Here is a 13,569-nt window from a genome sequence, read left to right as displayed (position 1 = left end):
ATTCAAAATAATGTTTTCAATTAGTTTGAAGTGTGGTCCCAAGCTATGTCTGCTTCTGTGTTCAGATCCATTAGTGATATTCATGTGTCTTCGTGTTCTGGAAACTCCACTTGTGAGTGGTTCTATCATTGCAGACTACGAAGAGGTTTTTCTTCCCCCCAGTATGTATTGTGAAATGTAATTAATGAGTGTAAAGCAATTGGTGAGTGCCAGATGAAAGGCACCATAGTGGGTAAGTACCAAAAAAAATATACAAGCACTGCACAATGCGTCATCTCAGCTGGGTTTGCTGATGAAATTGCAGGTAATTATCTCTTATTGTGGAGTTCCTCTGGAGAAAGGAGGTCTAAAGTGGGATTGGTCTTACCTAGAACCTAGGACTGTATCTCAGTGAAACTTGTTTGTTTGGCTAGAAATTACTTTTTAACTCCAACTCCATGAGTAAACAAAGGTTTCTGATAACAACTAAGTGAGCTAAGTAACAACTGAGGCATTAAATTTATGTACAGTTTACATTTTATAAGTTTATTTCCAGATGTGCTCAAGACAGTGAGGGTAGGTAAGGTTTATCTCTAGGGTGAGGTCTAATCAATTGATTATGATTGTAAGGAGGGCAATGATGAATAGGATTCTGGGCCCACAGAAAGGGTCTTCAGGAAAAAGCAAGACGAGAAATTAGCGGGACTTTTATGGCAGTGAAAACGGAGAGCTATAGCAAAAGTGCATTGCAATGTTTATGCCTGGTATAAGCCACAATTACTATGGTTAAGGCAGAAGGGGATAATGATATTCCCCCACATATTGCAGAAAAGGCCTAGGGAAAAGGTGCACCCGGTCCTGCCCAATCATGTTCAGTTCTCTAACTACAAACAGAAAATATATTTAGTTGGATTTTTACCTAAAAAGTGGCTAATCTGAAAATAAGCCATTGAATTCTAGTAAGCCACTGTTCAGTAACTAACTGTTTGATTAAATTTAACCTGCTTTTCTTCGTACCACAGTAGAGACAGCTTAAATATCTTTTGAGACAATATTTTTTAGAGGTTGGTTTAATTTCTAATCAAACTCTGAAGGGGCCTTTGGGCTTCAGAAAATTTAAAACTATAGAATTACCTTGTTCTTTCCTCGGGCCAATTAACTGGGCAGATTCTTTGCATTCCATTTGAAGCTTACTAGCTCCTGCATTTTAGCTAAAGTTTCGTTTCTCGCTCAGCAGTTGAAAACCTATCTCCTTGTGCAGCAGAAACCAAGTATGAACCTCAGGCATATTGAGCTGAACGGCCCTTGGCGCCATCCCCAAATGCTGATGTGCGGAAGATCCCAGTTTCACTCTTCTCCCTTTCATAAGCTCTGAAAGGAAGTGTAGGAAGTATGCCAAGTTGTTATTCAACTCTAGTATTTAATCAAGCATTACCTGGGCACTTCTGAAATTCTCCAGCTTCTAAAGTGAGAGTAAACCAGAGAGAACACAGGGTGGAAACTACTTAATCGAGAAGGCTCCTAGGATAAGTGAGGATCACATGGCCATTCTCAGGCCCCAGTTCCTCTCCAAACTCCTGAAAGTCAGCAAGGAACCGAATCTCAGTCATGATGATTATTTTTCATGTAACACCTCACAGCGTTCTCAGGGATCCCAATATATGCTACTAATTCACTTTGTGTTAAGTAGGAGTTTCTTAAAAAAACAATTTCAGTGGACCTCAGAATAGACGCCTCACACTGACCCCATTACATTTTCTCTACTTAGGCTTTAAGTACACAAATAGGGCAATCTACTAGAGTACAGAAAAATTGTTTATGATTTCAGAGAATGTGGGGCTGGCATAGAGCAACAAGTGCAGGGCATGACTTGTTTGGATTCCTCACCTGCAAGGAGCGGGGGGCCCAGCACATGTCAGAAATTCCTGCTATACCAGATGACTTTGCCAAAATCTTTGTCCTTTTTTTCACTTAGGGTGAAAAAAAAATTGATGACCCGTGTTTTGCTACCGCTGACGAGAGTAATACGTTGTCCCAAAGCTAAAACGATCAACCTATGAAAACTGGAGGGTTGGGCTTTTGTTGTTGTTGTTAAAGGCCTGAATGAGGTGATATCTTAATGCTTACAGCTGAGAAGCAGGTCAGTCAGGTTCCTGGGCGCTCTGTTACACAAGCAAGATACAGCCAGCCCCACCTAATTTTGTTTCCCTGGCACCCTCCTGCTCAGTGCGACATTGTCACACTTAACCCATCTGTTTTCTCTAATGCACGACAGATTCCTTTCAGACAGGACAACTGTGATATTTCAGTTCCTGATTGTAAATACCTCCTAAGCCTGAAGGTAAGTGTGCGTTGGGTCACTTAGGTCTCTCGCTTTCTCTCTTTCACTCTCTACTCTCTCTCTTCCTTGATTATTTACCAAAAAGAATCGCAGTGGTCTCAACTTTGACAGAACAGCCTGGCAAGTAGCTACGGCAATCCTTGCAGAGACAAGTAGTTGTTTTATTAAGTAATGACCTTCCGAATGAGTATTTGCACTCCTAAATGAGTTAGCTTTAAAAATTACTGCCAAATTTTCTAGATTACGGAACCAGCAGAAGAGTTAAATAAAAGACTTATTTAAAACATACGTGACTATGAAATAGAATTTTCTTAAGTCAGATCTTAGTAAAGATTTCAAAATGTTTAAAGTGGAAGTGGCAGCATGAATATAAATTGAATCTTAGATTTAAATTATGCATTTGTGCTGAAAGGTTTTTGCTTTAAGTATTAGAGGTTTTTGCTTTAAGTATTAGAATAGTTTTGGAAAAAATCTTCTAATAAAATAGATTAGAAGCTTCTATAAATATTTTTCAAAGATTTTCTTAATTAAAAAGTTGGGAAACTGTTGTACAGTACGTGTAATTATTTAGCATGATATGTGTACATGTCTAACTTTCACTGGAAATCTAAAAGGTTACATCAGTTACTACAGAAAACATCCTATGAAATGAAAATGTGGTAAAATTTCTTAAAATTATTTTCATTTTGTGGCTATATAAGCCTCTTTTTTTATTAAAAGAATGCTGATTTCCATTTATCTACTTTCTATTTAATCTGTAGAGGCTGCTCCTATAGACATTACAGTATGATACAGAAGGCTGGAAACCCTATGCTTGAAAATTTTGATCTAGAACTTTCCTTTCAGAGAAACTTTCTTTCTTTCTAAGCTTGACAGTCATCACTAATTATTTAAGTATTGAAGTTTATGACTGAAAACTCCCAAGGTAGCAGGTCATATGACAAACTCTACATTTTTCCTGTAGTTACGTAGCCTAAGTCTTTTAGCCAGAATAATGTTCTCAAACTTCTGAAATTTGTTTTTTTCTTGAAAGAAAGCCAGTCTTTTCTTTTTTATTTTTTCTTTCTTTTTACATCAAATAAAAGTAAAATGAGAGGCCTAAGTTTCTCAGTCACAATCCTTTTTCTAGTTGGTTACGCTTCCAAAACCCTCTCATAAAAGAGGCATTTTTAGAAGGATGTCTTATGTCCTCATTTATTGTTGCTCTTGAATTTAGGAAACTAAAAATACTGTCCAACATTGGAAAAAGTCACTCAGAGTAACACTCAAGTTCTTCCTGAGATGTTAGCTACATAGCAGACAGAGTTTTCTTTGAGAGACAAACAAAACCCATCTGTCTTAATTTGTAGCCTAAGATCTGTGAGAAGAAATGATCAAACACAGCTTGGAGAAAAGGCAGCCCAATTGATAGTCATCAGTGATTTTACTCTAGAAACATGTTTTTATATTATGCCTGCAGTATACCTGAACTGATGATTCTATTTAGGATTTCTGATTTTGATTCTGTTTAGAATGACTAGCATTTCTTTGCCCTTACATGGGTTAATTCCCTGACATAAACCAGGACATCTCCTTATTTCCAAAGCTTGGTATAAAATAAGTATGACACATGATTTCCACAGAGAGCCTGGACAGAATAATGACTTTATGCATTTAAGAGGAAGCAAAAATATGGACAGTGAATGTGGGTTTGCTTCCCTTACTGGCCAGAGGTGTTTTTTGTTTTTGTTTTTTCTCATCACCTTCTGCAGCCCTCCATACAAAAGTAGTAATGTGAAACCACTTTCCAGTGCCAATAACAAAGAAGGCGAAAGTCGTGTTCATTCTCCCTCTGTAGAGGAGTTGTTCTAAAACAGTGACACTATGAAAATATATTTTAAAACTAGTTAAATTTTAAAACAAAAAAATGTTAATATATACAGGAAAGTTTAGAATCTGTATTTAAGGTATCACAAAGGAACTGGAAATCCTCCTTTCTTTCTCTGTTCACTTTATAGTAATTCTACCCTTAGAAGGTTTTCGAGTTTGTGATGATCCTAAACCTCTATTTTATAACTTCAAAATTTCTCTTAGGAGCTACCACCCAGATGCAAAAAGAGGCAAAGATCAGGAGGTGAAATCATTACTGGGTTCTCCTGATTTCTCTCCCTCTGCAATTCTATGTTTCTTTCATCCCACCTTCTGTCTGCCCCCACAGTGCACCTGGCTGACAGATGAACTTGGGTGCACTCAGGGATACCATCCATAATCCATCATCATTTCAGCTTTATAAAGCAAGTATATAACATAGAGTTAGATATTTGAACTCCAGAGATGGAGAGAGGCTAAAAGGAAAGCACACACAAAAGTAAAATATATATAGATTTCATTTGTTGCCCTCTGGAGTTGCTGTCCCACCTCCATTAGGCTTCTGTCACTTGCAATGTGCTTTGTTCAGTTGGCATGAGGTCAAACTTCGGCCAAATCTCCTGGACCTTACTCCAGCAAAATTTCATGGTGGGGTTCTGAATAGCGGATGACTTCAATTCCTGGCTGCTTCTACAACTTTAAGATGAAAGGGACCTGAGTAAGTGGCGTAACCTGGCTCTCCTAGAAGCCGGGCAGCAGAGGCAAACTTGTCCCTACTGCAATGTCAGGACAATACGTCTTCACAAAAGCCTTATCTGTAGTGTATAAATTTCTGAATAAACCATAAATATTTAATAGTATTCACAACATACTGAACTACCCCTCTCTTCCATTTCTCTCCTTTTCCTGGGAGATAAATTATAGGCAGTAACAGAGTGCTTCGCACGTTTGGGGTGTTGATACCCTAGGTTTTCAAGTTACAATCAAAAGCTGGGTAAAGGAATGAGAGATCCCCTTGGTGGTTCAATGTCACAGGCAAGGTGAAACAGGAACAACAGAATTCACTTTATTGACTCTTGATGTGTAGATTTTCATTACAGGCAGGGAATGAAAGCTCAATGCCATGTCTCTCACATAATATTATAAGAAAAATAGAAGAACAGCTAACGACATTTTTCCCCCCACTGGTGACCACTTTATTAGGAAGAGAAAAATAGCAAAACAACTAGATATAGAGAAAATAAATCGAATGCCATAATAATGTTGAAAATAGTGGCTAAGTACAATTGACAAATTAGATCACATGCAGTAGATAATGAAAAGGAGCATTATGTTTGCTGTGAACTTTGCAGAGTTTACAGGAGAGAGATGTTTCTGAAAAGGTACACATAACTATTTTTAAACTAAACTGAATTATATTTTAAACACACTAGGTGAGGCATCAATTTAAGTAAATATTGGTCAACTACAGGTGCCAGAGATAATCATTCATGCTTTGTAAATGCTAATCTGTAAACCTCATGGTAAAGATGTCCATCTAGAAACCATAATAGACAGTTGTCGTGATTTTCTTAAATTACAGCAAAAGCATATTTAGTGTATTTAATGGGTTCTTTGAAGATAGAAAGACTTATATTATCAGTGTTTTGTAAAAATGGGATTATAAACTGCTCTGGTTAAAATAATTAAATTTGGAGAGGCTGTATTAAAACAAAAAACTATGGTAGGAAGAAGTTCTAAAAAGCAGCTGTGTACCAAATTCTATATTCCTTTGCAACTTATGTTACAAAGATGAATGCTCACTAGCTTTAAATCAGACACGTCAAGGTTTGAATCCAAATCCGATCTCTCAGTTACTAGCTGTGTGTCCTTGGACACATTACTTACATTATTTATGTCCCACTTAATCATCTGTAAAGTGGGATTAATAAGCCCTTCTTCACCATTTGTTTATTTTTGGTTAGCATTAAATGGAAAATATGTAAAGCAGCTGATATATCAAATGCATAATAGTAATATACTTTCCAATTATGTTAAACATTTTTAGAACAATCTAAATTTCTTAGTTGTCACAGAAAAGTGAATGAAATATCAATAAGCAGAATGATCACAAATACAAACACCTATGTAATCACAATCAGGTTGAGAAATAGAGTATCACCAGCACACAACGTCCTTCCATGCTCCACCCAATCAATTCTGTTTACTTCCAGTAATAAAGCCCTTTCCCAATCGTAACATTGTAGCTTTTTGCCTGTTTTTGAACTTCATATACATGAAATCACACAATACAACTGGTGTTTCAAGCAGTGCATTATGTTTGTGATAATCATCCATGTCGTTGCATGCAGCTCTAGCCTGTCAATTTTCACTATCTGAATATACCACAGTTTATTATCCAATCTGTTACTAATGAACACTTAGGTTTGAGGCTCTTATAAATAATGCCGCTATGAATGTTCTCATATGTCTGCCAGCTTTTCTTTTTAAGTAGATTTTTCTTAAGTGATAACCACAGGGCATGGAAGATACAATATGTCTAAAATTCTAGAAGTATATGGTTATGCAATTGCTTGCTAAAAGCTTTTGAAGAGAAGTATCAGATTTTGAAGATAACTAACATATATTATAGATATATTTACGTTGTACCACATGTGAGAAATCATTATGTAAGAGAGGACTTGCTACTTAAAATCAACACATAACTAGTGGGAGTGTTTAGAAGCTCTGTAGACCCTAATGAAAAATCAACAAGGCTGAAAATATTTGTAAAAATTTCAGAGAGCTGTTGAGAAATGGCACACAATACAAGAACTAAGTAACAGCAGTTGTACCTCCTCCCTTTTCCTCTCTCAGCATGGAGGCTTTCAGTGAAAAATAAGGTTCAATTCAAAAACATGAAATCATTACTCAGATTTTATTGCTTAAGAAAAAAAGTCTATTTTTTTAAAGTAAATTTTCCATTAAAAGCACTTCAAATTTTAGCCTCTAATGAGATTGGAGTCAGTTGACTTGGCTTTAAATATTGCCTCTTTCATTTTCCAGCTTCTGTTACTAGCCATTGTGAGCTTCAGTTTCTTCATCTGCAAAATGGGCATAATACAATCTATTCTTGCCACATCAAGGGATTGTTGTAAGTATCAAATAAGATGATACTGTAAACTTTGTAACCAAAAAGACACTATAGATATATTATTATATTTGAATATTAAATGGAGGTTAGCATCTATTAAGTGTTTACTTTAGGCTAGATATTGTTTAGAGTGCTGCTACCTAAGTCAGCCCATTCAGTATTCAGAACAACACTCTGAAGTTAGTTTATTATAATGATGATAAAGCAACTGCTTATTATGGTGATTATTTTTCATGAGTTATTTGTGTCAGAAGCCAGAATTTTAATATAAATCTGATTTCAAAACATTTTCCTATATCACCCTATTTATGAATTGTGGCACTTCCACCCTTAAGAGGCGAATGATGTGCCTGGATTGGAGACCAGGACCCAATCTGCAATTATCTAGCTTATTTTTCCACACACACTCCAACCATATTCTTCTTTTATAAAATAAGAGAGTAAGATTAAAGAATATCCTTAAATCTAGAAGGCTTCTGAATCTCCCCAGTTAGGGATTAAGTAGCAAGAAGGACATCATGAAATGAAAAGTATTGTGGAAAAGGGATACATTCAAATTCAAATAATTCAAACTAGATGCTAATAAAATGTATTCAAGGGTATTCCTGACTGACTCACTTTTAAAAAATCTAATATATGGTGCATTTAATGTATAGTCAGTAATGTCATTTTCATAATAAATATTTCAAATGACATCTTTATAAAGAATGCGTTTTCTTAAATAGATTGAAGAAATCAGCCAGCTCTACATGGTCTATATTTACAATATTTTTAAAATGTTATTTAACAGTTCATATACATGTTTTAAATATACGTGTATGTGTGAGTGGGTGGGTTTTTATGGTTTTCTTCCACCTTTTCCCAAGCTAAATGGTCTTTGAAATAGCAGTGTGTGGCTTGAGGAAGTTTTTGCATGGCATTTCCCTAGAAGCAAGGAAGGAAGAAAGATTACGTAGAAAGCAGTACTCAATGGCACTAATTTAAGTACATAATCCAAAATAAGCAATTTTGGAATAAAAATATGATATTACCATCTCTATATTATGTCTAGATTTTTATCACTTTAAAATATATAGATCCATTTAAAAACTCAGAATATTTTATTTAAGGAATTCAAATGATGGTTATTTTCTTTCAGATTCCTTTAAAAAAAAACCAATACCAAAGAAGCCTACAATGTTGGCCTTAGCCAAAATTCTGTTGATTTCAACGTTGTTTTACTCACTTCTATCGGGGAGCCATGGAAAAGAAAATCAAGACATAAACACAACACAGAACATTGCAGAAGTTTTTAAAACAATGGAAAATAAACCTATTTCTTTGGAAAGTGAAGTAAACTTAAACTCAGATAAAGAAAATATAACCACCTCAAATCTCAAGGCGAGTCATTCCCCTCCTTTGAGTCTACCCAACAACAGCCATGGAATAACAGATTTCTCCAGTAACTCGTCAGCAGAGCATTCTTTGGGCAGTCTAAAACCCACATCTACCATTTCCACAAGCCCTCCCTTGATCCATAGCTTTGTTTCTAAAGTGCCTTGGAATGCACCTATAGCAGATGAAGATCCTTTGCCCATCTCAGCACATCCCAATGCTACACCTGCTCTGTCTTCAGAAAACTTCACATGGTCTTTGGTCAATGACACCGTGAAAACTCCTGATAACAGTTCCATTACAGTTAGCATCCTCTCTTCAGAACCAACTTCTCCATCTGTGACCCCCTTGATAGTGGAACCAAGTGGATGGCTTACCACAAACAGTGATAGCTTCACTGGGTTTACCCCTTATCAAGAAAAAACAACTCTACAGCCTACCTTAAAATTCACCAATAATTCAAAACTCTTTCCAAATACGTCAGATCCCCAGAAAGGTAAATATAAATGAATTTAACTTTCCTTTTGTGTGAAACTGAAATTCCAAATAAGTCATGCAGAGTAAGTCTAAGGAATCACCATGCTGGAAAAATAGAAGAGAACACAATAGCATGGATTTTCTCACTTTTGAGGGATGATCATTATAGTCACTAGAAATAGTGAAGTGGTTTTAGGGCTTCAGTGAACATATACTAGTCATTTCTCTTTGGGAGTGTAAGGAGACAATGGGACAAAATGTGAAGCTAGGTTAGGTCAAGAAAAGATGGAGACTGAAGCAATGGTACAGCTTTGAGATACTAGGTAACAATTTTCAATGAATCTTGAAAAGACTACCTGAAATTTCACATGCTCATGTGAATACTATACAACTGAACTTATATATATATATGTGTGTGTGTGTGTATATATATATTTTTTAAAAAGTTGAACAAAGTAATTAATTTATAAATTATCTGTCACAATCACAAACAATTTATTATGTGGACATTTTTATGTTTCATTTAAGGATTATGTCAATCTTTTCCATTTGAAACATAAAAATTGTTTTACATTTTTCCATAAAATGAAAAAAAATAACTAAGTTTTAATAATTCATTCTTGTTTTGTTTTTTGAGGTCTAATGTATTTTCCCCCCTTGAAATTTTTTTTAATAATTTGTTTTCCTCCAAGAACTCACTTCCAGTGTGGTTTACTTAAGGATTATATTAGTAATGTAAAAACCAAATCATATATACAAATTCCTGTTTGAATGTTGTTGCCAGTGTGTAGGAAAAGTTTTAAATTCTGAAATATAGGCTTTTTATAATACCACGATCAATATATTGTATATGTACATTTAACTATGATTTTAACATATCTTGTCATTTTTAAAAATGCTTCCTCTCTTTTGTCTATCTAAACCTAATATACATATTGTGAATACTGAGTACTTACTCTTACCATTGCTATTTTATGTAAAAAAAAATTTAGTTAGCTTACTTCTCTTTTAGTAACAAGTTTACTGTACTCTAACATGAAAATTAATTTTTTTAGAAATGAGATTTTATATAGAATCAGAGACCCTGCAAGACCCTTTGCCTACCTAATTAATGAGTCCCTCAAAAAAAGAGAAGAAAAAAGAGAAATGTGCTAAATTTCAGTTCAGAGAACATTTAGTTTATTGAAAATTTAGTCTTCAAATAAGATACCGAGTGAAAAGAATAATACAGTGAAATTTTGAACTCCCGTAAGCTCAGGCCTAGACAACTTTTCTTGATATGCAAGGCACTGAAGTTATCTTGCCTTGGTTTATTTGTGGTGTTTGGAAATACCTTCTATCAGGATACACTGATTTTTCCTTGTAGTGACTTCTTATTTGTTTATTGTGGACTCATTTTCTATTACCCACTTACTCCTATTGGCTTTTAACCTTTGAATTATTTACAGAAACAAGTGCAAAGTTCATTTCATCATTAAAGTTCAACACTGATATTAGATCTTAATGGAGTATGCACATGGCATTTCAGTGCCACTGATGTTAATAAGAACAAGACACAAGACACGGCTATAGAGCTAAGACTTAGAAGTATTTCAATGTAATTAAAAATTAGAAGTGTGGTTTTATCAACAAATATGTTTGCCCATATATCCCAAATAGTACTTTATAAGACACACACACACACCCACACACACACACCCACACACAGAGAAACACATCATTATCTAATTTTAAAATGTTAAACATTCTTTGGTATATGGAAAGTTCACATGTATAGAGTTTGGTTCTTTGAATAATTATTTTATATTTCTTTAAATTTTTTTTGTCCTGTAGAAAATAGAAATACAGGAATAGTATTCGGGGCCATTTTAGGTGCTATTCTGGGTGTCTCATTGCTTACTCTTGTGGGCTACTTGTTGTGTGGAAAAAGGAAAACGGATTCATTTTCCCATCGGCGACTTTATGACGACAGAAATGAACCAGGTAAAATCTATTTTCAATACTTCACCTGGGCACAGTGGTTTTAATTAAATGTGGATGCCAATGTTCACTGCATTGCCTAGAATGTAATTCCAAAAGAATTCATATGAATGAACAAACTAAAGACTTATTCTGTTCCACCTTCTGTTTATCAAAGAACAAAACCAAAATAATTATAGACCTGTGAGTGAAATTTGAAAAACATTTGAACTGTTGCTCATTGCATCAAAATTGGTTTTAAATAATAATCCAAGAATCTAAACATATGTATAAAATTGGAAGATAATGAATGGTAGGACATTCAGGAAAAAATGACCAGTTTTGTTAGCAAGTGACGGCAAAGCTATTCCTTGCCATTGTTAGACCATTAAGTAGCAATAATTTGAACAAAGACTGATTCTAATTTGGAGCTCTTTTAAAGTTTATGCAGACACAGCAGCCCTCCATCAACCATCTTAATGAGGCGCTAAAACAAGCATCTAAAAGTTGCATATTTGCACACACAGTCACATTATACCTTAATTCAGGAATTTTCCACTCATATGATGGAAAAAGCCAACCATAATATCTATGAATGAGAAATATGTATACTAAAAATAAAGTTGTCAGTTTGTGCTTTAATAATATAATATCAATTTGATATTTGTTTTAATGCTTGGTTCATCTGCAGTTTTATACTTCAGGGAAAAAAATACGTGTTTTCTGGTTTGCACAAGGGATTCTTGTCACCATAACAAATAATTAAATGCTTCTGGTGGGTCCCATTGATGAAGTCTTACTGACTTTGAGTTTTGATGAGTTCAGATATAACTGATATATTTCTCATATTCAGAACCAAATCTGTAAATTATAAATGTAACTGAATTCTGATTATGAGTTTCTAGGAACTAATACAAAACAAAAAGTACCATTCTTCAAAAATTAAAGGATAGGATTTATAACGGTGGTTTTCAACCATTTTTTAACCTTTGAATCTTGTCTTTACATGTAATCTCATGTAAAAACTCAATCTATCAAAAATTGATACAATCTAAACTGCTGTGATAGAGGCATAAAAGAATAACTCAATCCACAACAACTGTTTTATCCATCGAAGACAGCTTTGAGACACCTCTCCCAAAGACCTAAGGTTCCTGGGAGCCCAATTTGTAAACAGATGGCTACAGGAATAAGTAGATAAGCAAATGATGATACCTAAGTGAATAGTTTACTGATGTAATTAATAATTAGTTACTGCTTGTAGTACTTTAAGATACCAAGAGCATGTCCAATTTTGCTTTGAAAATGAATTCAAGATCTTTAGGAAATAATGACTATTTGTTTTAAAAGAAAACTAAATTTCCATATCAACAATCAGAAAACCTCAAGTACATGGTAACTTGAATTGATCAGAAGAAAACATAAGCTCCCACAAATACTTTTTTTATCTCCTCCACCTTAAATGGTTTAGCCATCAAGATACTGTGATATTTGGTAAAACAATAACATTAATTTAAAAATTATTGACTTCACTTAAAAAAATTTTACACCAGAAGTGACAAATTCTGAACATGCTGACAAGGCTTTGAAATCACAAGATTCAAAAGTCAATGAGGTATGGTCTACACTTCTTTATGCAAGGTATTGATATACTATACTGGTCTCTTCTTTAGTTCCTTTACTTTGAGTCCATCAACAGTAAAATTTTGGAAGTAAAACTGTACTCTTAGTCTTATAAAAAAATGAAGCTTGAAAAACATCTACTTATTTAAAATTTTAAAACTAAAATCTAAAAAGCCCATATAAAAATATATTTATTTTCTCATCTAGAATAATTCCTATAACTTGGTGGATGCCTGAACATGAATCTTTCAGAGTATCACTGTGAAACAGTATTATTTTGTTACTTTTTTAGTTCTGCAATTGGACAATGCACCGGAACCTTATGATGTGAGTTTTGGGAATTCTAGCTACTACAATCCAACTTTGAATGATTCAGCCATGCCAGAAAGTGAAGAAAATGCACGTGATGGCATTCCTATGGATGACATACCTCCACTTCATACTCCTGTATAGAACTAACAGCTCAATCATAATGGAATAGATTCTGCATCCCTAAATGTATGAACCATAAGGTTAAAAAAGATGAATGGAAATATCAAACAACTTTTTACTGAGCATCAGTTTCATAAGCAATAATATAAGAAGATTAATTTGGATTCTAGTATGTTTCAGTTTGTTTTTAATTACCACCTTCCTTTGGTAGAAAAAATATGTTCCTTGATGTAGGAAAGTCTAGGTTTTAGAGATTAGAGGATGAGATCAAGAGTTAAATTCCTAAAGAAGCACTGAATGTATGAAGAGAGCAAACAAAGCAAGTACCAACCTAGAGGCTTTATTTTTGAATTGATTCATGGTGTGTGTGTGTGTGTGTGTGTGTGTGTGTGTGTGTGTAACA

At 34.5% G+C, this 13,569-nt stretch overlaps 2 protein-coding genes across 7 annotated transcripts in view; one reads left to right on the top strand and one right to left on the bottom strand.

Moving 5' to 3' along the window:
• The window catches only part of ANO3 (anoctamin 3), a 472,830-nt gene that overhangs the window by 87,972 nt on the left and 371,289 nt on the right, over positions 1-13,569 (bottom strand). The gene's annotated exons all lie outside the window — the stretch shown is intronic.
• MUC15 (mucin 15, cell surface associated) lies at positions 2,119-13,557 on the top strand. Its single transcript, XM_004050838.5, has 5 exons — positions 2,119-2,320; positions 7,214-7,301; positions 8,440-9,171; positions 10,986-11,135; positions 13,027-13,557. The coding sequence occupies exons 2-5, from the start codon at positions 7,259-7,261 to the stop codon at positions 13,185-13,187; spliced, it is 1,086 nt and encodes a 361-aa protein (XP_004050886.5). The 5' UTR covers positions 2,119-2,320; positions 7,214-7,258; the 3' UTR covers positions 13,188-13,557.

The sequence above is a fragment of the Gorilla gorilla genome, chromosome 9 (assembly GCF_029281585.2).
Source record: "Gorilla gorilla gorilla isolate KB3781 chromosome 9, NHGRI_mGorGor1-v2.1_pri, whole genome shotgun sequence".
Taxonomy (NCBI): Eukaryota; Metazoa; Chordata; class Mammalia; order Primates; family Hominidae; genus Gorilla; species Gorilla gorilla.
The sequence above is the reverse complement of the archived record's forward strand: the minus strand, read 5'-3'. Positions and strand labels throughout refer to the sequence as shown.